This window comes from Athene cunicularia, assembly GCF_003259725.1.
Source record: "Athene cunicularia isolate RWA chromosome 3 unlocalized genomic scaffold, athCun1 chr3_part1, whole genome shotgun sequence".
NCBI lineage: Eukaryota > Metazoa > Chordata > Aves > Strigiformes > Strigidae > Athene > Athene cunicularia.
In genome coordinates, this window is record NW_020799097.1 from 106402714 (window position 1) to 106425978 (window position 23265).

Sequence of the window (23265 nt, forward strand, 5' to 3'; positions counted from 1 at the left end):
GAGAACATTTCTCCATTTTACTATATTATGACAAAACAAAATGCCGATTTCTTTAGAGACGTGGTCAAAATGACTGGAAAAAGTAAACCTCAGAAAAGTGGGAAATTCATGATTAATATCTTTTTATCTTATTTTAGTTTGTTTTGTGGACCAGTTATTGTGGAACAATAACTGGAAAGGTAACTAGGAAAAAGGGAAAAAAATAAAACTAATTATAACTAACAAACTAATTATAAGCAATCTCATTTAACACTCACTGATATGACAGTAGTTTCCCACTAACGTATACAGTATCTGAAAGCTTTTGCCTAGAGTTCCAGTAAGGCAGTATATATACACATTTGAAGCAGTGACTCTTAACAGTAGTGTATAATGAATCACAAATAAAAAAAAAAATATTAAAGATTAAATAATGTATATTCCAATTTAAACTTCTGATAAAGCAACTTAAAAGGACTTTTTATAACTAGTTCTCCTCATTTGTTCAAGTCTTTCCCACCTTCAGAAAAAGAAATGTGGAAAAAATTCTGCAAAATGATACCAGCTGCAAGGAAGATGTGGGGCAGGCAGAAATCTTACACTTGTTTCTTTTCCCTCATATCTTCCATAACAATAAAGGTGATGAACAAAGATTTTAACAATCTGATGCAGAATAACCTTAGCATCCGCATTAATTCCAAGTGCATGAAGTATAAAATTCATTTCCACAAAATTTTAAATGTGCTGAAAGTCAGATTTTTCATCTGTTGCTTTGTGACATGAATAGTAAACTTAAATTATGTTCACAAGCCTTACACAAGGTAAGTATCTTCTATTCAGTGGTGTTCCTATGCTCCCTCTGAAACAAGATCTACAGTATTAGTTTCTCATGTTTTACAGTTTTAGAAAATACATTAAGCCTTTGGAACAATATTAACCAATACACTGTATAGAGATCTGCAAGAGCTTAATTTACTGCTTTGAAATTATATTGAAAAAAACCTCTTAAGATTCTCATAACTGATGTAGAATCTCTGCACTCATTCTTCAGCATTTTTAAAAACCAGTACAACTCAGTTACTGGATATATCAAAATGACGAAATTTTGGCTCTTACAACACAGGACTCGGCACCTCCAATTCTGCCAGAGCAACACAGTAGCCTAATGACAAGGAAACCTTCAATTCCTCAAATATGCCAACACTTAAAACTGTAACTCACAGTATTAGGTTGTGAATTGGAAATTAAGCACATGCATAGGAATCAAAGCTATGTTTAACAACTACATTTTTAATAAAACAATTCAGTCAACGTATAGCATCCCATCCAATGTCAGTGATACATGTCCTTTAAAAATCACTTTTTTTTAAAAAAAAAAAAAGCTTTAAAAATACTTTCTAAAAATGCACACAATCACCCAGATCTATTCAAGTCTTAAATATTTCTCAAAATACTACTGTACAACAGCACTGTCCTTCCAAGAGAAAAATGCAGCACAGATTTAGGGACATTAACTTCTAGTAACTAGTGGAAGTTTAACATGGGCATGTAATTCTAAATGACAGACTCATTTAGGTTGGAAGAGAACTCTTGAGATCAACTACCCCAAACTCATCATCTACTCAAGTAGAGTCACCTAGAGCAGGCTGATGAGGGGACTTTGTCCAGTTGGGTTTTGAGTATCTTTAAGGATGGAGACTCCACAACTCTGCCAGGTAACATGTTCCAGTGTTTGACTACCCTCACAGTAAAAGTGTGTTTTCTTGTGTTAAAATGAAAATTCCATGTGTTTCAGTTTGTGTCCATTGTCTCCTGTCCTGTCACCAGACACTACTGAGAGGAATCTGGCTCCCTTATCTTCATTCTTTCCCATCAGGTATTTATACACATTAATGATAACCCCCCCAACCCTTCCTTCCCTTATCTGGGCTGAAAAATCCCAGCTCTCTCAGCCTTTCCTTACATGACAGATGGTCCAATACCTTAATCATGTTTCTGGCCTTGCATCGGACTTGCTTCAGTAGCTTCACCTCACTTTTGCACTGTGGAGCCCAGAACTGGACACAATATTTCAGATGCAGCTGCACCAAGGCTGAGCAGAGAGGAAGGACCTCCACTGACCCAGAAAATTCTTGGCTTTTTTTGCTGAAATGGTGCACTTCTGGCTTATGATCAGCTTGTTATCTACCAGGACCTCAAGCAAAGTTGCTTTCCAGCCACTTGGCCCCAGCATGTACTGGATTCCAACCCAAGATGCAGGACACTGCATTTCCCTTTATTAAACTTCATGAGGCTTCTCCCTGTGCAGTTCCCCAGTCTGTCGAGGTCCATTCTGAATGATGGCACAGCCATCTGGCATATCAGCCACTTCTCCCTGCTTTTTATCATCTGTGAACTTGCTAAGGGTGCACTCCATTCGACTGCCCAGATCATTAATGAAGATGTCGGCCCCAATATTGAGCCCTGAGGTACACCACCCCTGACTGGCCTCCAGCTGGGCTTTGTGTCACTGATCAGGACCCCATGACCCCCTGAGCCCAGAAGTTCTGACAGTTTTCAAGCCACCTCACTGTTGCTTCTCTAATGTCTACTTTGTCAGCTTATCTATGATGATGTTACAGCAGTGTCAAAAGGTATTACCAAAGTCAAGGTAAACAACATCCACTGCTCAACCACATCTACTGCTCAATCTACACAGATATTTTTTTTTCTTTTTTAAAGCCCACCTCTGTTATATTTTATTTTACTAAAAACAGCGTTACTGTTCTTTTCCCTAGCAGGCTGCAAAACTAGCTCCTGTTAGCAGACTATCAAAGATAAAGAACAGAAGCTGCTCTGTGCTTAGTGAAATAAGGAAACTGACAAGATTAAAACAAATTCTAGCAGGCTGTTGTGGAATATATAACATTTTCTTTGAAATACTGTTAATAGTAAGATCACAATTACATAAAACATGAGATTATTTTTACTGTCCACATTAACAAAGCATGAAGCTGGCTGAGAGGTATTTAAGTCAACAGTCAGATTCAAAAACACAGAGCCCTGTTTCTATATAAACTCCACCAAAACCTCCAAGTATCTGAGCTGACAGAACAGAAAGCAATATAACGGCAAAAAGCATTGCAATTCTGCAAGTATTCCATGCATAGCACTTCTTTTATTGTACACATTGAGGGAAAAGAAAGATGATGACTGCATAGCAGTTTTTTAAGAAAACATTAGAACTTATTAATAATATAGAATCCAAAGCACGGGGCAATAAAACCCAAATAAGCAAAATCTGTCAATGCACAGTTGTTTACTTTTTCAGACATAAATATTATCAAAAGTGTATCACAATCGAAATACATTTTAAGTGGGAAAGATTTCATAGAAAATTGGCACTTTTCCCCCATATTAGCTTCATTTTGCAAGTCTTTCAAAAACTTGTAAACTAAATAACATTAAATATTAAAGAGACACTTTCAATCTACAATTAGAGCTTCCAACTCTTATTTATGACCATTTAGTGGTATTCTTCCATTCTGCAAGAACATTTTATTGCTTTATAACATCTTAGTGGACTTAAGTCCTCAAAAAAATCACAGATGAATCAAAGTGAACTGTTGTTTCAAAACAGGGCTACTCCCTATTTCTAAGTGTAAACCAGTAATCAGCAATGTTAATCACAAAAATTAACATCAAATAGAAAATTTATGTAAGTGCACTTTTTGCGAAACCAATTGGAGTGATGAATTAGAAGACAGAAGATTCAGAAAGACTAACATTTATCAACAAATGCAAAGTGGTTAGAAAACAACACTGCATTCCTGAGGTATTTATAGAAAACTTTAAAGGTTTCTGACCACTCTCCACCCTTCAGAATCTCACACACAAAATCACAGATCCTCATGGTCTGTGGTCCAGAACACAAAATTAACAAATAAAAAATATATACTTCTGTCTCAGACCACAACTAAGAATCTGCATTTCCATCTATATATACATAAAAGCAACACTCACTAAATAGTTTTCATCCTGGAATGCGTAATGTAATGTTGTGATCCACTGGTTATCTCCATTCACTAACACGTCTCTCTCTTCTCGAAAACAGGCTGTCTGAAGGGGAGAAAAATAATTATAGGCTTTAAGTGAAATATATAAACATTTTGCAAGTGGGGGGGGGGGGGGGGGGGGGAATCGGATCTAAACTGCCCCTCAGTTAAAAAGTCATTTACTACAGTCTCAAGACATACCCAAATCAAAAAATTCCAAGTCATAATCTTATCTTTTGTGTACATATAGATATTGAAATAAAGCATCAATAATGACAGAACTGCAATATAAAATGGAAGAAAACAATCAATAACGGCATTATATAACTGCAATAGAAGTTAAAGAACTGGAATTTGGAGTCTTGTGTCATTGTTTTATCTCATGATGCTGTTAGCTTTACAATTGAATTTTCATATAAGCAACGTTATTCTTTTCATTTGAAAGTAGCTGCCAATAAGTTCCATGTAGACATAATTTGATAATCATTAACCAGTTGGGGTTTTCTCCCCACTTTTTGCTCAGAAAAAGGTAGGACAGAACTCAGTATTGCTCTTGCCAGATACAAGCTGTTGATAAGACATCCAGGAGGACATCGCCTCAATATACCGGAAAGAAACACAGGTGGCAAAAGGTGCCTTCACAGCAAGTGGAACAGAAGAGGAACAAGAACTGTCAAGAAATGCTAAGGAATACCTAAGAGAAGAAGGAGAACACAGGTTCATATGAAACAAAAGAACATTTAATGTGAAGAAAACAATCAACTGGAAAGCAGCAAGGCAGTTAAATCAGTGGAGGTCTGCCCCAAGAAGTGAACAAAACACCTCAGCAAAAGCAGTTTTGCAGAATAACAGAGGAAAGTGACCAAACAGATGAGAAGCCAAGAAGAAACTACAGAAATATGATAAATATGATAAACTTTTTGAAGGGACAGAGTTCTGAAGTAATATCACAAGAAAATAAGAGGTACCAAATAGCAAAGCCAACACACAGTTTAGTTCAGAAAAGCTCTAAAAGATAGTGTAAAAGAAAGAATAATAATTTTATGGGCTCTATTTAGAAGGCAGACGGAGAGTTAGAGAAAAACATAGACCATAATCTCTTCCATCACACTTTGCTACTTCACAAAGATGTTTCATTGATATGAAACATGCTGTCTCTTCCATCTTAGGAGATAGCTAAATTTAAAGGAAACCCAAGACTTTTTTTCCCCCACTTTTTCCAATTTCATTTCCAAAACCAATAGGCAAATACCAGAACTCTGTCATGGTTATTGTTGGCTGTGAGATTTGGAGAGTGAAGAATGAAAAACAAAGTATCATTTTAGATTGAGCTATGCACAAGAATACATGCAATAAAAACAGATAACTCCCTCCTCCAGGCAAATAAACCATACCAAGTCTTGTTTTGGTGAATAGACTGAGTAAGAATAATGCAGACCAGGAAAAAGAAAGATGGTATACTTTAATCATAGCACAATGCATAAGATAAATCAGTGAAATCTGAGCAAATAACAAAACATATTTTAAACAAATACCCTCAAACATGAATAAATAAAAAATGGACTTGCTGTTGGGAGAAGGAGAAAGGATCATCTCCAGAAGGAAGAAAAGGTGCTCTATGCTTCAGCTTGATTTTTTTTCCTTCCTTGTTTGTAAACTCTTGACATATTTCAGAGAGAGATACTATGAACTCTTGCTTTCACAAGGATAAATGACACATAGTTTCTCTACTTGTTAATAACACAATTCACAGGATTAGTTACTAGAGAGTTTATATAATTCCACTTGGTTTTGCCATGATTTAACAAAAGGCTGTGCATTCCTTAAGCACTCTAGACACCCACCTCTGGCAGCATGCCTAAAGCTGACTGGAACCACTATTACCACAGTAGATCACAGCTGAGACAGTAACAGCCATAAAGTCTAAGTGGTTCATGGGCTTTTTATTAATTCATGGAAGGAAAAAAAAAAAAAAGATGGTAGCAATGGTTCTTGTAATTATTGTAACACAGCTCAATTATGTTTTTAAATTAAGCCTTTTTTGTGCCTTTCATTATTTCAACATTACAGTTCACCTTCCCTAAGCACAGTCTCCTTGAATTGTTGGCAGAGACCTCCAGAGGTCATCTGATCCAACTCTCTGTCACAGCAAAGCCAACTTAGTTATATCTGTACTGTTACCAGGGCCTTCAACCAGCAAAGAATTTGGGCTGCTCGGCTATTTGGTGCTCATGACCTCAGAGCTCAGAGTTAGCACCTTCTGGGAGTGCTGACTGCTTCCATGCTGCATAGTATTTGTCCTGGTCTCTCCTGAGCTTCATCTGGCAGCACCGTGGCACACACATAACTGTGAGTGGTTGTCAACACTCGGGGTAACAGGTCTAGGAGTGTAACAGCAAGCTGTCGCACACTTTCAGGTACTCCTTGTATCAGTAATGTCCCCAGTTCTACATCACATCTCAGAGTTTTCAACAGGGGCAAGTATTTGGAAAACTTATGCTCTTTATAATAGGAAAGAGAACACTGACCTCACAACTTGTACAATTTCATTGTAACAAAGTTTTTGCACAGAATTACTCTCAAAGCTTGCAGTCATAAACCTTAACCTGGCATTCACAAGCCTCTTGAGTACATACTCCCTTCTGTTTTTACAAAGAACTCCCACTTCCCACAGAGTTGATAGAGGGATATATGAACAACTTATTTCTGCCATTTACATATACACCTACCTATATACTTGTCTTGCAATTTTGAACTGTGTGATCTTCCTGTGTATTTCAGTGCTAGTGCAGCACATTGCTTACAGAGCCAAAATAGGTCATTTTCCCTAGCAGTAGTAACAAGTTAGATGCATTCATCAACATTTAAAAATGACAGGTTACAGTTGTTGGAGGTCATGCTTTCTAATGCATTTTCACTCCAGATGGTTCTGTTTCCACTGTATACCCATAGGTTACAAATACATGGAAAAACATAGCTGTAATTCTTTTTAGGCTAATGGTTCAGACTTTTAGAAATTCAGCTGGACCCATGGGAAGAGTATTTTTAATACCTTGCATAGAAAAGAATCTTTCAAACCTATTTATAACTGTATTTTAATGGAAAGAAATAGCTTTTAAACTGACTTTAAAAGGGTACATTTAAAAATAGAGCGGAACTTTATTTCTGGTCCTTTCCTTTTCACTGAAATAATAAAACTTACAATAATGACATCTGTCATGGGGAGAAATACCTCTTTGTACCTAGACTAACACCATATTACTCAGTATCTGAATAGTTTCTAGATAAAGAGGGAACACATTGTGTACATCTAACCACAATCTGCATGCCCTTTATACCTCTTAATGTGGGAACATTTTCATTAAAAGAAACAGGATGTGCACACATCAGAAATTGGCTTTAATTTGTCTAGATACATTTTTTTTTTTTAAAGTGTGATGGTTTCCCATTGATCTCATTTCCTAACAAGGTATCATTAAAGCATAAATGCAGAAATCAGAATAAACTTGAAAGCAACTGAACGGCAAGGTAGTCTGAGAGTAGCAAAGTAGGAGTCTCAAATAAAAACTGAGGCTAGAGATAATTTGATCAGACAAGTTGGGAGAGACACTGAGATAGTGCTTGCACTGTCCAAACTGAAGAAAACCCAATGGCTAAAGCAACATTTTATCTGTAAGTCACCGAGTTATATTTTTATGAATCTATTTTTCAGTTTGTTTTTAGTATGCATATATGAAGAATTTCAAAACAATTCAAAGAGTTAGATAGACGTTCTGTTTATAACACAAGTCTTCAGGCATAGCCTGCATTTTATAAGTTTCCTTCCACAGGAATCCAGGGAAATGTATTGAGGATTTTATGAAGAGTGGAGTTGTATAAGGAAAATGGGAACCCAAGGCAAAGCAGGGCTGGTGAGAGAGCTGTTCCATTTTTTTCAGAACACAGAATGGACTCAAGCTTTAACAAGGAGCCTTGCATCACAAATTTTTGCAGTTGAACATTTTTATGAAACACAAACTCAAATTAATTTGAAACTTTTATCTTTCTGATTTTTAATCTACAAAATCTACTACCTTGACTAAGTTCTAACTACTAATAAACTAATAAGCTTGGTGAGTTACATCTCAGTAATTACCCTTCACCATGGAAAATACTTGCTAAAGACTACATTCCTAACTGAAATAAATGCATTAAAAGATTACTTGTATAGTTGGTAATTCTTGAGCAATTACAGGAGTTATAATGTCTAAAGCATCCAGTCCTATCTAAGTCAAGATTCCATGCCATTTTAACCCTTCCGACGAACTGCTTTAAGTTCATTTTAATACTAAATTCATATTGACAATAAGGAGTGAAGCACCTCCTCAATCCCTCTCTACACAGAGTCTTGTGAAAAGAGAAGTAACAATTCAGCAGTGTAAGAGGGTGCATGATTATGGAAAACACTACTGTAATCTTACTTCAGCTCTCTTCAGCATCTCCCACTTATTAAGTATCTTCATGGCAAAAACCTTATCTGCATTCTTCAGTTTTACTACTGCAACCTAGAAAAGATAAATGAAAGATAAATAAGTTAAACCACAAAAATGCATATTGTTTTCATTTTTATGAAACCTTGCAGTTTTGGAGTTTTTTTCTTCAGTGTTCTGGACAATTAGCTTTACTATCCATACAATACCATACCATCACCATCAAGAAAGAGTAACATCACAACAGTACAGGATATTTATTCTGCAAATGTTCCAAGTCTATTTTAAGCTTTCATTATGTATCTTTTTTCTAGGTGACTGTAGATGAACAATGGTATTTTTCACCATCACACTTCTAGTTTTATCATACTATTATGACACTATCACTGGCTGTATACTTTATGTTCCTGGACTTCAGTCCTACACACTAATTTCAATTACAGAAGTGCCAAGAAAAGACAATAATGTAGGAGTTTCTGAAGTAAAATAAACAATATCTTTTAGGTTTTAGACACAAATTAGACTGTAGGTTTGTCATAAAACAACTTCCACCGTCATTTCAAATAATGCATTAGACGTTCTTCAAAAATATAGTCAAGTATTACTTCACATTTTTCCACTTGAAGTTCAGTGAGTTAGGTCTGTTGTCAGCAGCAGGGTAACAGTGAAATCCACATTTTCTAGAGAAGTAAAACTTAGGAAACACAAGCCCCCCCTTCCCTCTCATTGCTTCTGAAACATTAGATAGCATAGGCCTATATAATAATAAATTAACAAAGCCAACCAACACAGTCCTTTTCTGAGATTACCATTTTGTTTAGCTATAATAAAAGCTCACACAGAATATTTTTTGGAAAGAGGAAGAGAAGAAGTTTACACAAACATGTTCTCACAGTTCAGGCTTCCCTGGGTATGGAAAGCTCAGTGTCTTACCCAAAACGACCATGAATCTGTCACAGACTCAGAGCTAGACTAAACCACTACATTACCATCCCAACTATATAAAAGTTCAATAATCAATAGATTTAAGCAACCATCCTCCAACTATCCAATTCTGAGTCTTCCTATAGAAATAAATCTTAAGGCTTAAACAGATAAAAGTTTATTTCTGTGTGCATGTGATTATAAGCCAACATGTTGTCACACAGATCATCATCTTGATCCTGCAGGCCAGTGACAAAAAAATACTAAATCTGAATCCTACATTCCTTCCACCTCTTTCATAATCAGTAAACCAGCTATGTGTGAAGACAGTGATAAGAGAGAAGAAAATACAGGATTAGACAGTTTGAAGAAAGTGTCATGCAAACCTCTTTCAACCATCTTCAAATATGTCATCAGCTGCAGCAGCTTCATGAACATGGCAAAAGTGCAGGTTGGAGGACTGCAATACTCAGATGTCTAAACTAAAGCACATCTAAAAGTGTACCTCTTGCTTAGCTATAGATTAATAGATGAAGCAGCTGTCACTTCCCATATGTGCAGCAGCAGTTTATCATCTCTGCTCTTGACACTGCTGCCTTCTGGGTCGCAGGGCAGTGGAAGTGGTGTGTAGATAAAAAAAGGAGAGAAGACAGAAAGGTAATATATTTTCTTGTTTAAACTAGTTTATGAACTGAAATTTTTAAAGGTTACTTCATGCATAAAAATTGAGATTCAAGTCCAGACTTGGGATCCCTCAAGGTACTTTCAGATTTGAAACACAAAACCAAATTATTACTTTAGATTGTAATCTAATTTTAATTCATAAAGAATGTCTACTCTTCTGTGCATGGTCCCCAAGACTGAGTATCACAGTTTTCTTTAAGAGGGAAAGATGAATCCTCTGCAGTGATATATAACCCACAATGTGGATTTGAATCTTGATTGTCCTTTTATTTTATCAGCTAAAAGTAGCTTGAAACTCTGATAAGCCATATCTGTACTGATTTCTAATAAGAAATGGCAGGTGGAGAAATCCTTTGTGTTGAAACCAGTCAGCATTCAAACTACATCATGTCTAGGATGACAGGGACACACACACCTCACACCCCACACCCCCTGCATGATGCAGTCTGTGGTATGAAGCTACAATGTAATTCTGCCCTAAAGACCTTTAAGAGTTTTGCAGCTGTTGGAGGGAAAAATTAAAAGAGTTGGTCCTAGAGCTGAGTAGACTGCTGCTACTGCCCAGTGTGAAAAATAACCTTTTCCCCACCATTAACCACCGTAGTATAGGCAGCCAGAGGCATAAGACAAAATACATGTATTTCCGGTCCGACTTCAGGATTTCATTTCTTGCCTGTAGCACGCTTAGTAAAGGTTGTGTTATTCTGTAGAAGACTTGCTTATTGAAAGACATAGGCTAATTGCACAGCTGCCTATATTTGTCGTCTCCTATCCAGCATTCACTTGGACACAACCAAGAGAGCTACAGCACTGCCTTTGGTTAACAGCTGGAGTACAGGCTTTCAATTACAAGATCAAGGGCTTGGTACCTTCTGTGAATGTGTAATAGTATTGAATAGTGACTAAAGAACAAAAATAGACTCATGTTTACCAGCTGTGTTTACAATTAGTCAGAAGCAGCCTTTTAGTCTGTGCAAGGCATTAATGATATTCCATATCAATAACCACCACACACACACAAAAAAAAAGATCACAAACATAATTTTTCTGCTATCACAGCATCTTGTGGGGGTGGGGTGTCTCCATGCTTTATTAAAGTAAATTCTAAAATGCTTATTTCGGGACTGTGAAAGAAAAATCTGACACTTCAGCAATGAGCAGTCTGATGTATCTTCTAATTGTAGCAAAAAATTCTGAAACATGATTACAGACCCAAGCAGCGTTTACATACACACACAGAGGTACATACTGTGTACACAAAAGCCCAAATACACAGAGTGCTGTTTTTATCTTCTCCCTTCCCCAGTGAAGCTGTCAAGATAGACGGGCGGTTAATCATTCCCATCTAGTTATCCTGAAATGTCTTGCTACTGGAGTTTCTTAAAATTGGACTTCTAAGTGTAGGGGGTTTTTTAAATTTATATTTTCCTGTGAGCAGCCCAACAAAAAATGATTGGTATGTGCTGATGTAAACATCGTGGTTTAGTCAGATATTTTTCTTTTTCCCCATTCTTCCAAGAGTTTTCCGTATTTCCCACAAACAGCAGTACAGTCTGGCATGCTGTCAGACACCTTCTGCCCCAAACTCGGCTACTTGTCTCTACAGTACATGTCTCAACATTTTCTTTGCTTAAAAAAGTAACAGCCTCACACAGAAAAACGTTAAAACAGAAGCTATTAAAAATGAAATTTAAAAAAAAAAAAAAAGAAAAAGAAGAAAAATACTCAGCATTGATTTTCTTGTCCATCAAGAGTAGGCTCCTCTCCAGAAAGAGGAAGAGGAAATGCTACTGTTCGTAACTGGATGCCAAAATTTCAGAGTAGCTAACTAGTTCTTAGAGCTACACAATTCATCGCCTTTAAAATATCAACAACATAACTACATAATATTTGCTTGCATAAGCAAGCACTGAACTTTCTTTTCTAGACCCCTCAATAAGGTGCACTTCTATACTGCTGAAACACTAAGAGCTGTTGTCCAGGTGCTTCACCTTTCCTAGCAGCATTCTTCAACTCCCAAGTTTAAAGTCTTCTTGTTTAGAGTTGGTTAATTTTTTCAGACCATGCTGCCCAAAGCCAGCACAATGAACACGATGCCCATATTATTAATTTTATAAAGATAATTTTCCTCCTCAAGCAAAACATCTGTGTTTTCTAAAGACATCACTCTCTTTTACGTGAAATTTTAAATAAGTAAATGTATGCATGCAGAGGGAAGGGCATGTCATTAATTTGACAAAAAGGAAGCATTCTTAGACTGACAGCAAGCAGGATAGGGGAAAAAGAAAACTCGGAACAATGAACTCTTACAGTTATAAGCAATAACTAGTTTAAAATACTTTGTCTACATCAAACTTGTAAAAACAAAAAGGGAAATATTTCTTGACTATGCAAATTGAAGAAATTGAGTAGCGTAAAATCAAAATAAGAACGAGTCTGAGACCATGCCAAAGAAAACTTGCACTAACTTTGTAGTCTACAGAATTTCAGAATTATGTTGATTCAGGAGACAAAAATTACTCCTCCCGGTAACCTAGAGCATTTATAGCTTGCTGGAAAGAAAATACATTCTTCCAGATTTCTTAATCTGTCTCACTAAACTGCTGTAGTCTACTGAATCATACAAGTATTTTGCAATGTAATATTACTATAGGTTTTGGTGGTATAAGTAGTAGTAGAATTTGGTGGTCCTTTTTACAACCTTGTTTGGATATTTATTGGTTATTTTAAAGGTTAACTGGAAATGTCATACAGAACTTGTTTTCTCAGACAAATGTCCATGTAGGACTTGAAACTTACCTTCTTTACTAAGACAATTTAACATATATCCTTGCAAATATTTACTAAGTCCTACTTTAAGGTCACACAAAACCAAACACCTTCACTGGCAGAACTTCAGTTTTCCCCTTACTGAAGATTTTGACAATTAAGTAGAGTCAAGCTATCTTTCTCAGATAAGGAACTAGAAAGGAACCACTGTTCCTAAAAGAAGAGATCTAACCAATTACATAGGCTGTCCCCAGAAGAGCATGGGGAAAGTTACACTCTCACTATTCACGGGATGATTCACCACAAAGAAGCTTTCTGAGAAGGAACTACAGTTTTTGTGGTTTAGCTGCTGTGGAGCTTTAGCAGACAAAAATGGCTTCTATTAGAAACACAATGCAAGGCAGGTTTCACATATGATTCTTCTGCCAGGAAAGCAGCGACATCAGTGATTTTTCTTATATCTCATACAATCTGTACATGAACTCAGCTGCAACTACTATGGCAGCACTGAAAAAAGCTCATGCTTTAAGCAGAAGCCTTTATATCAAAACAGAGAATGCAACATTCTCTTTGTGGCAGAGGTTCAGACTAAAGATAAATTATCCACAAGTAACTTCACCCTCTTTATAAAGAACAATTACTCCAGATAGAGCAAAACCAACCAAAAGTGATAAAGTAGCTAAATAAATACTACTCTTTTATTGTTATTTTTACAGTTGCCCAATGATGATATTTGAATGTAGATATCAAATTACATAGTGACATACACAACCACAAAAACTTCTGTTCCTTACATACTACTTACAGAAGTCTATTCTTCCATAACTGCAGATTAGTAAAGACTAATTTTCATACATGATGCAAACATGTAAGTGAACCTAAATCCAACTCTTCTCTGTCATATGCCACAGAGCCTCTAGAGATGCTCTCATACCAAAAAGAACTGGAAAAAAAAAACTTCCAGTTCCAAAAGCAATGAAGACATTAGAAAATCTTTTTCTTATACTTAGGTTTCAGTTCACACACATTTTCAGGTAGCATGGAGGACCCTCTGCAGAAGCTTTACATATTATCCCCTTCTGTAGTATATTTGGCTATCAAAAATTCAAGGCACTGTTATACATTAGGTTGATCTTTCTACATACATAGTGTCGTGCAAGAAGAAAAAAGCACAAGCACCTGCACCTAATATAATTAAGAAGGGGCAGAAGCCTAATATATATTTAAGTTTCCTCAACCTATATAATGTGGCATCCTAGTGTAAAACCTAGCTATCAACAGCCTTCTTTGACAACCTCAAATAAAAGATGGCTTAATCAGAAGCAGCAAAAAAAATGTATAGTTTGATAGCCGTGGGTGACAACTGAAAAAGAAACTAACAATTGATAAACTCTTCAAAAGAAATACAGGAAAAATATTCAAACATTCATTAAAAATAGGAAACAAAGTGACAGGAATAGAATGTTTGGCAATTTAAGTTGCTGAAAACTACTTTCAGACTATTTAGTTATTAGGATGATTAGAAATGGCTAGATCTTTATACCATCAGTAACTCGCTGTCCTCCACCTGCTGACTGGTAGTAATTACAGTCAAGCAAATGATTTATCATCAGGCAGTTGAAACATGTTGTTTTAATCCATGTGAATTTGCTTTCCCTCAGAAGGCTTTATTAAAAAGAGCTGTCAAAGAAAGTATAAATCAAAATGTATTTGCATCAAACATTAGGTGGACATACAATATCCATTATGCTTAAATAATGTAAAAACCTCTACATCAGTATATTGCCATTAACTGTCTCTCCTCAGTATTGCAGATTTGCAAAAACGTTATTCAAAACCTTCCTTCCACCTCCTTCACATACATACCTCCCCAAAGGCTCCTCGACCAATGACCTTCAGGATTTCAAAATCTTCTTTATGTAGTCGCATCTGTTTCACTTTAGATGTAAAAGGTTTGGCTGAAACAAAGGAAAATATCAATCATTTAAAAACCAAAACAAAACGAAGATACACCACACCAAAATCAAAAAAACAAGCAACAATAGTAACATAAAATAGATGTAATCAGAGCCATAAAAACAGACTTTTTGCTTATATACCTATATTCCCTAATGTAATATATAGTGAAGTTTAAAGCTAGAAATAATGACCAGTAAAAACTAAGCCAAAACTGCTGTGAGAAAAAGTTTATGAAGTAAGCTTGCTTTTGCTGTTTTTTAAATTCAAAATAAAAAGAATAGTCAAGCTGTCTATTTTTCTACAGTCTTTTAAGAGATCATAGATATCCACTGCATCTGTGCTATATGTTTTTAATTCTGGTTGCAAAAGCAAATATAATGAGGACTTCACTTTGGACAACATTAATTCCTCTGCCAAACAGCAAAAGAATAATGTAGTCAATGAAAAATTAAAATGCTGATAACTGGAAGGGCAATACTGGCCTAAATTATGTATCATGCAATATTTTTGGAGATCATTTCTTCAAGACAGGGGACACTTAACACTCAATTCTTGGCTTCTGGAAGTGAGAACAGTTGTACTCAAGACATTATTAACATGTTCAGTGGAAAAAAACTACATATATAAACTTAACCTTTATTTCCCTCTTCTTTTTCCCCTCTTTTAAAATATCTTTGAAAGCAGTAAGCAAAAAAAGGTATAGTATTCCAGTCAGGTAACTAACCCTAGTGTTCTTTGCAATGCAACAGTATCAGGAGAACTGTTCCCTTCTTTCAGCCCCAGTTATCACTACAACTAAGGAGTTCTGGTTCATTACTACATGCCCTCTGCATGAAAAACATCCAAGTTACTGATAACTCTACCTCAAAAACCACATAACACAACCTTTGGTAAAAAAGAAAAAAATCCCCGAAGTTGAAATAATTTAAGAAGGAAAATAAGTTATTTTGAAAATAATTATTTTTAAAATCGTTTTATACTTTACACTAATGAAATCTATTACTAAAACAGAAGCTTCAGTGAGTATTGTTCATAAAAGTTGTCCCTAAAGATGGTTGTAAAACCCAGTATACACAGGACTGGAATCGGTCTCAGAAAATGTTAAGTTCAATTTCTGGCTCAAAGGCAGTCTTTCTCAATGATCCTAAACCAAGCTTCAGATATTTCACCTAGAGTTTTACACCTGTAAAACAGGGCCAGTATTTTTGTAACAGACTAGGCACTGAACATCACATACTTGGATCAAGACAGAAACAAAAAAGCGTATCTTAAGGTAGCCATTTTACATGGTCCACAAAAACCTTTTTAGCTTATGCTTTCACGGTACAGGGACTATCTATGTCCACTTCTATCTATACAGAGGCTCATGGAATTAGTACAGCTTTATTTGCAGTGAAGAGTTGTAAAAGGCAGCATACTGCAGAACAATTTGTTCTGAATAATGTTTCTGAATAGAAATGAGAATTGCTTTTCAAAAGCTCCAAAAGCTACAGAAACCCCAAATTATATCCAGACACATGTAAGAAATGTGATTTGGGTTCTCCTAGAATTCATTATTTTGTCTTTCTAACGTTATGAACTAATCCTGTGAAAAAACTCAAACCCTAATACTGATACAGATAACCCATCATTCAATTTAGAATTTTGATATTAACACACACCCCTTCAAGACACTACAAAAACCTTCGTTCAGAAGCCTACTGCCTACTATTCAGCAAAGTAATTTTATAAACTGAGTCATGTTACCTGTCTTTTCAGGACCTAAAAAAACTTCTTTATCCTCGTCCTTAAATTAGCACTGTAAATCACATCTGAAAAATCCTGTTGTTAAGCAATACAGCACACCTCCACTAATGTTAGTGGTACAATAGATGAAATTGTTTTAAAATCTCAGAGGTTCCAAAGTCTGAATTTAGTAATTTTCTCTAAAACTCCTCAGATGCCAGAAATCAATTCTCTAATAGGAGTTACAGGTGTTATTTTTTATAACTACAGGAGCATAAGCTTATGAATAAAAACCCTAGGGTTTAGGTCCAAATAGTAAAGATGCAGTCATACAAGAGTGAGATTTTTCACATTAATAATATTATTACTTGACATTTATAACCATTTTATTAAAAATATTTAATTATACAATTAAAATAAGGGTTTAATATTACATTTAAAATAACTTTAAAATATAATATAAACAGAAGTAATTACTCAAATTATCAGATTACCCAAACTTTCAGTTAATCTTTTATACTTAAAAGAAAGGTCTTGCAATAGAAAAAATAAGTAACAACAAACTGTACTGCCTTATTGGCATAGCCTCAGCTGTACTGTACCAAGTGATCTAATACAAATATTAATGCTACTGACAAATACTACTGAACAAATTAAAAGAAGCAATTAAAGCCTTTTAACTTGAAAAACAACTGATTGAAAACAAACATGTAGCTCTTGACTTCAACATTTTTTGACAATTATAGGCCTGGCTAGACTACAAGGCAAAATATCTTGCTAACAAGCAACAGCATAGCTGTTTAAACCACAGAACTCTTCCTCACTTTATATTGTAAGGAAAGGCCTGTCATTCTTTAATTATTATATTTTGGAATCTTCCAGGGTTCCCATAGGGACACTGGAAAAATAAACATCATTATAACTACTTCAGTAAAATACAGCCGACAAAAATAGGTTTGGATTAAGTTTAATGATTTGTAGTATCAGTGTTAGTGGAAAAGTTTGTAAATTCTTCTCTTTACATTTTTTCATCTTCTCTAGCAATAAACATGTCAATGTATAGCCAAGCAGTTTTATGAAGAAACATACAGTCCAAGAAAAGAAAAGAATGAAGGGGGAAAAAAAAAAAAATTGCCGTAGGAATGTGCTCCAAATAGCTTGTTCCAAAAAAGGTCAATTTGCTTTATCATCAACGTTGTTCGTCTGCTGTGCAAACATCTGCTGTTCTTGTGGCAACAGCAATCTTAAGTACAGAAAACTTGGCCTGGCCAAGGGTCTTGGAAGGCATATCTTCAGACAGCCGTTTCATACATCCAGCTTTCCAGACTATGAGGTTAACAGGCAGACTTCTTGCAACTAGTTTGGCAATGTCATACGAGCTGTTATAAAGACAGCAAACTCTAAGGTCAGGGAACGGTTTTCAAAATGAATGTGCTCAATGGGGTCCCTGCAACACAGCTGTTTTAAAACATACAGGTACACAGCCCTCCCTTGTTTACATCCCCATCCGCCTACACAGGATCATCATGAAGTTAACAGAAAACAACACCCTCTTTTTCAGAAGGAGCTACAGTTTCCTTGATCATTGATACCAGAGTGTTACACTGTCTTTACAGTTTTTTGAGAGCAAAAGGCTGTATGGGCATTTCCTTTGGTACTTCATTCAACCTACAGAAATACACAGAGAGATAGCTGATTTTTTCCAAACAGACATCCCTTTTCAAGGTTGCTAGCCATGTGTGATACATACCAGGGACCAGTAGTTTGCTCTGCCAAATCAAATTCTGCCTCCTCCAAACCAGAGTGTAAGTGTGGGCAGCATGTTCCCTGGCTCCTCCTGGTTTTTCAACTCAGCAGGAATCAAAGCTCATTGTTTAAAACTTGCAAATTTGCCCCGATGTTCTCTACAGCCACAAAATGACAAGTCATACAGTCTACAGAAGAGGCTACTACTGCCTGGGAAAACTGCACCACCACCCACTTGGCAAGATTCTTGCACTTATTCAATCCATTACACATGGCAAGAAAAACCAATCACCCAATTCACCCTCACGGGGAACCAATGTGCTGAAATTGTAAGCTGAGCTGTTTTTTCAAACAAGGTGAACCCGTCATGACTATTCCTTCAAGTTATTTAAGTTTTTGTGGGTTTTCCCCACATTTATGTTCTAGCCATTCATTCCATTTATGCTTATAATGCATTCAAACAATAAAAATCAGTAAAAGGAGAATTCTATGAGTGTTTGAAATTTAAGGCTTTTTCTGGTTGAAATTTCACTAGAACTTCACCTGAAGTAACATGTTAAGCACATAGAACAGTCAGCAGGACTGCAGGTATCAGACCAGGCATACCAAGCAGCATATGTTCTACCCTCTGGCCCTGAAAAGGGAGGATTTTATTACAACTGTCCAGCAGAAAAGAAACAAAACAATGGTTCTGCAGTAGCAACACTGCGCTTCAACAGTCCGTTTATCATATTTATGGGGGAGGAAAGCAGTTACTAGTGCTACTTACAGAACGTTTAATACCAAGGGGTCTCATTTTTAAACTCTTGGAAATAAAAGTCCATCTCCTAAGGAGCTGACACAGGGAGGACAAGTGACATGGTTGATTACCCAAGACAGTTTAGTACTGAGGCTTTCTTTGTAAAGTTAAGTCTCATGCTCCTGCCTTGCTCTCTCTCCCTCCAGCTCCCAGTTTCTGCCTGTAAAGCTTGGGCAGGGTGATCCCTGAAATTCATATTTTTTAGGGCTAACCTGCTGGCCAGAGCAGGGAGCTCGTGGTGAGCTCCTTCTTCCTCTCTCACCTGTTAGTGCCTCTCTGCCCCCCAACCAAAGCACTGCAGCAAAGCAGAGCTGCTGTAGGCATGGATTGAAACTAAAGGGAGATGATCATGTTGACTGTTTAAAGGAAGTGCTGCAGACTTGGAGCAGCAATTGAAAATGGGTCCCCACAATGGATTTAAATAGAAAACAACACAGAACAGGACAGCGTTTAGGAATTCCTCTAGGTGCCTCATTGGTGTCTTAGCTGCTTTTTGGATAAACAGGCTGGCTAACTGCTCAGATGGAAGACTGCATCCTTGACTGGCAGGCCTCAGTAAGATACCCACGTCCCAAAGGAATTACAAAACCCGCTTCGTGACTCAGGTATCACTCTGCAAACCCAGCCTTCTGCCCACTGCACTACTCTGTCAAGCCAAAGACAAAGAAATTAGAAGTTGTATCCACCCGAATTGTCAACAGCAATGGTGAAAGTTCATTATGAAGGAAATAGATTGGAAAAGAAAACAACCACCATGGTAAACTAGCTGCTTGCCATTTCAAGAAAAAACCCAACCTTCCCTTCACTAGTTAAAAATAATTACAAAAATACATACAGAGCTTTCCCACGTAAAGGAGAAAAACCATTTAACTTAAGAGACTCTCACTTAACTGAATACCAGAAGGCTCTCCAAATCTTCCTAATGCTGTCCTTGAAAAAAATAAAAAAAAATTTAAAAGAACAAAGCAGAATAATATACATTGATAACTTTGTTTTTAAAAACATTCTCCAGTTTTGAAATTTCTGCTAAATTCCTGGAAGGAATTTAACAAGTGTTTTTATTTTTACAGACTCAGTCCAAACCCGAAGTATTTATTTTCCACTGGCTTCTATCAGATGTGATTATGAAATGTGTAAATATCATTTTTGAGTTAAGACAGACCATAACTGGAGGTTTCAAAAAAACTCCAGAAGGGAGGTGTGAGAGAATACTCTCCAAAAAATAAACAGTATTTCTCAAAACAAAGGAGAAATAATTGACAATCAGCAAGATAAGAGCTGTTTAAAGCCTAATTAAACTGAGGGAGGACAGAAATCTCTCCACCCACCTAAGATGGGCAAAACAGCACAAGAAAGCTTTGTTGCAGTTTCTGTCAACTCTCTGAAGGAAACCTGGGACAAATCGCTGTCAACTACAGTGTTAGCAGCTGAACCACAGAGCATTAGTTAAGGCAATGTAAAAAAATACAAGCCACAAATACCCTTCTCAGTTTTAACAGTTGAGATTCAGTTTTCACTCCCTCAGAACATTTTTAAGATGTTTTTCCTGATGAACAGTTAAGTGCCAACATCTGTAAGTACAAGTTAAGAATCTGGCATTTTCCAAGAATGAGAAGCATGTCCACAAATTCCTGTACTATGGTATGGACACAATATTCTGGATCCTATTCATCTTGGAGGGGAAAAAAAAACAAAACAAAAAACAACAAACCAACAAAAAACAACAACCAGTACTCTGTTCTGATCTAGGTCAAGTGGAGACCATCCAGCCATCTCTGGCTACAGCTACCACAAAAGAGTCTTCAACAGGAACTTTAAAATCAGGGAGAGAAATATCTTTCCCAAACTTACGAGAGCAGTTCTGATTTTGCCCTCCCCAGACTCAGATGAAAAGTAATACCTGTACTCACGAAACGCCCACAGAAGATCTGGGCAACACTTCTATACCACATCAAGATATGGCCATTATTTTTTTATATTACCATTCTTTCTAGTCACAAGAATTTCAGTGAACCACCCTATGTTTAAATATTATTATACTAGCAGCAGAGTGAAATACTGAACTTTAATTCATCCTGCTGTGCTCTGGAATTCTGATGCAATGCTTGTAGCATGGTCAGTAAAATCTTTACTATAGGACTCCTGTTCCACCTACTACAGTGAGTGGAAATGATCTGTGAGCAAATCAAGAGCTGACAGATCTTAATCTTTACAAAACTTGAAAGGCTAACAGAGGAAAAGGAGAAAGGTGGTCTTACACCTATAAAGCAGAATACTGCTTAGACTCCATGCCTCATGCTGTCACAGAGCTGGAGACAAGTCAGTTAAAATCACACTTCTGACAGTCAAGTTGAAACTTCACATTCCTCAATATTTGACATGTAACTCAATATGCTGCTATCTAACTGCCAAAAAATGCTGGACATTTAAGCTGTAAATAAAATCAATCAGACCTGTGTTTAGAATTACTAAATGTTCTGAAAAGTCAAAATCAACCAGGCATCAAAAATGAATATTTAAAAATTCTTAGTCCCTCAATACATTACTTTTTATTATGTAAAACAAGAGATATCACAGTCTAATCTGACTAGACTTTTGAAAAATACTATCTTACTGTTTATGAAAGATTCTGTGTCAATGAATGTCATAGAAAAAAAATATTATTATGCAACCACAGAGCAAATTCAAGGGGCCAGGGGAGATGAAACCAAAACCAAAAAAGGCGGCTAGCAATGTTGGTCCACAGAACACAGATACCTGGTACATGATCCTCACTGACTAAAGGACCAGTGCTGCAGGTTGTCGCTGTGTGGACTAGCACTAATGAGGGCCCGCACTCAGTCTCCTGGGTATTTCACAGCACTTTGAGTCTCCCGTTCCATTTCTGAAGCTAAAGAAGAATTTTAAGGGATACTCAAACATCTGTGTAATACTGCAGCCTGCCTTACACTCCGTTCTTTTGCCTCTCACAAATACATGATCCAGTTTCACATCATCTCTGCTGTGAACTCCTCGTCCCAACGCTTTCCTTCTCAGCTATTCAATCCTAACCTCTCCCACAAGATTCATCATCCAGTATCACTGTGTCCTGTCCCCACACAGCTTTGCCACCACACCTGATGGTTTCTGCCCACAGCCTCCTCAGTTTTCTCCACATCTGTACCTCGCCTGCTTCTTTGTATAGGTCTGCTCATGTCTCTCTCCGTCTCCAGGTCCCCATCCCATTGCCCTGATGATCACAGAAGCTACCATCTGAGCAAAGTCCTGCTAGTTTCTATAATTTACTTTTCCTTTCAAACTCTGATCAACCCAGTTGGAGTCTCTCTTCCAAAATGCAAGGCAGGATGCCCTGTCACTATCCTTTCTCAAATTCCCTGATAGATTTTTCTTCTCCGTTTACCAACACTAGTCTTGAGCGCCTTTATTTTCATTAAGCTGTGACTAACAAACAAGGACTTTGGCTACACATCAGCCTGCCTTCCTTTTACTTTAGAATTTTAATTAAAAGGAAAGACCGTTTTTACAGTCATCTATATAAAGCAAATAAACTGAGGTCAGACTTTTGATTTTTTTGCTGATAGTGAGTTTCATTACATCTTAGGTGAGCAACTAGCATTATTGATTTTCATTTCTAAGGAAAAAAAGTTGTAAAAGCTCTGTAAAACCGAAAGCACTTTTAATCTCTTTTAGTTAGTTAAAGGATATGCTGTAAACCACATGAGAAGGGGGGTGAGAAGGCTCTCCACAAACTCTTCTCTAAAACGACGCGTTTGTGTAGTCATGTATTCTTAGCTATAGTTACACTTAGATCTTGTCAAAATGCACATCTGTCAAGTCTCACGCAGCACATGAATCATTTGAGTCCTGTCTCTCACTCCTCCATCATGGTGCTTTTACTCCCAAATTTGCTGCCCATCATTGCAAACACTTCCCAGCAAGCCACAAGGGCCTCCCCTCCCAGCAGGCGGCTAGTAATGCAGCTGAGCTCTAACAGCAGGGAAATTCTTCCTCAGGATGTTGCAGGCAGGCACCCACTATATGAATTGACATATCATGTAACAACATACCGTGTTTCCTCTCTGAAAGCATGGCATAAACCTGATTGTAAGCCCTGCATATACAGCAGGTTTCACCAACACTTGTTTTTATTTGCAATGCAACAGATCTCAAAAGTCCC

General features: G+C 36.8%; 1 protein-coding gene across 2 annotated transcripts in view; it reads right to left on the minus strand.

The window, feature by feature from the left end:
- Positions 1 to 23265, minus strand: part of CDC42BPA (CDC42 binding protein kinase alpha) — a 194326-nt gene that overhangs the window by 110182 nt on the left and 60879 nt on the right. For both annotated transcript variants that reach the window (XM_026845705.1, XM_026845704.1), the window contains 3 exons: positions 14726 to 14817; positions 8474 to 8557; positions 3982 to 4077 (listed from right to left, as the gene is read on the minus strand). In XM_026845705.1, the coding sequence (XP_026701506.1) occupies positions 3982 to 4077; positions 8474 to 8557; positions 14726 to 14817 (272 nt within the window). The remainder of the gene's footprint in view (positions 1 to 3981; positions 4078 to 8473; positions 8558 to 14725; positions 14818 to 23265) is intronic.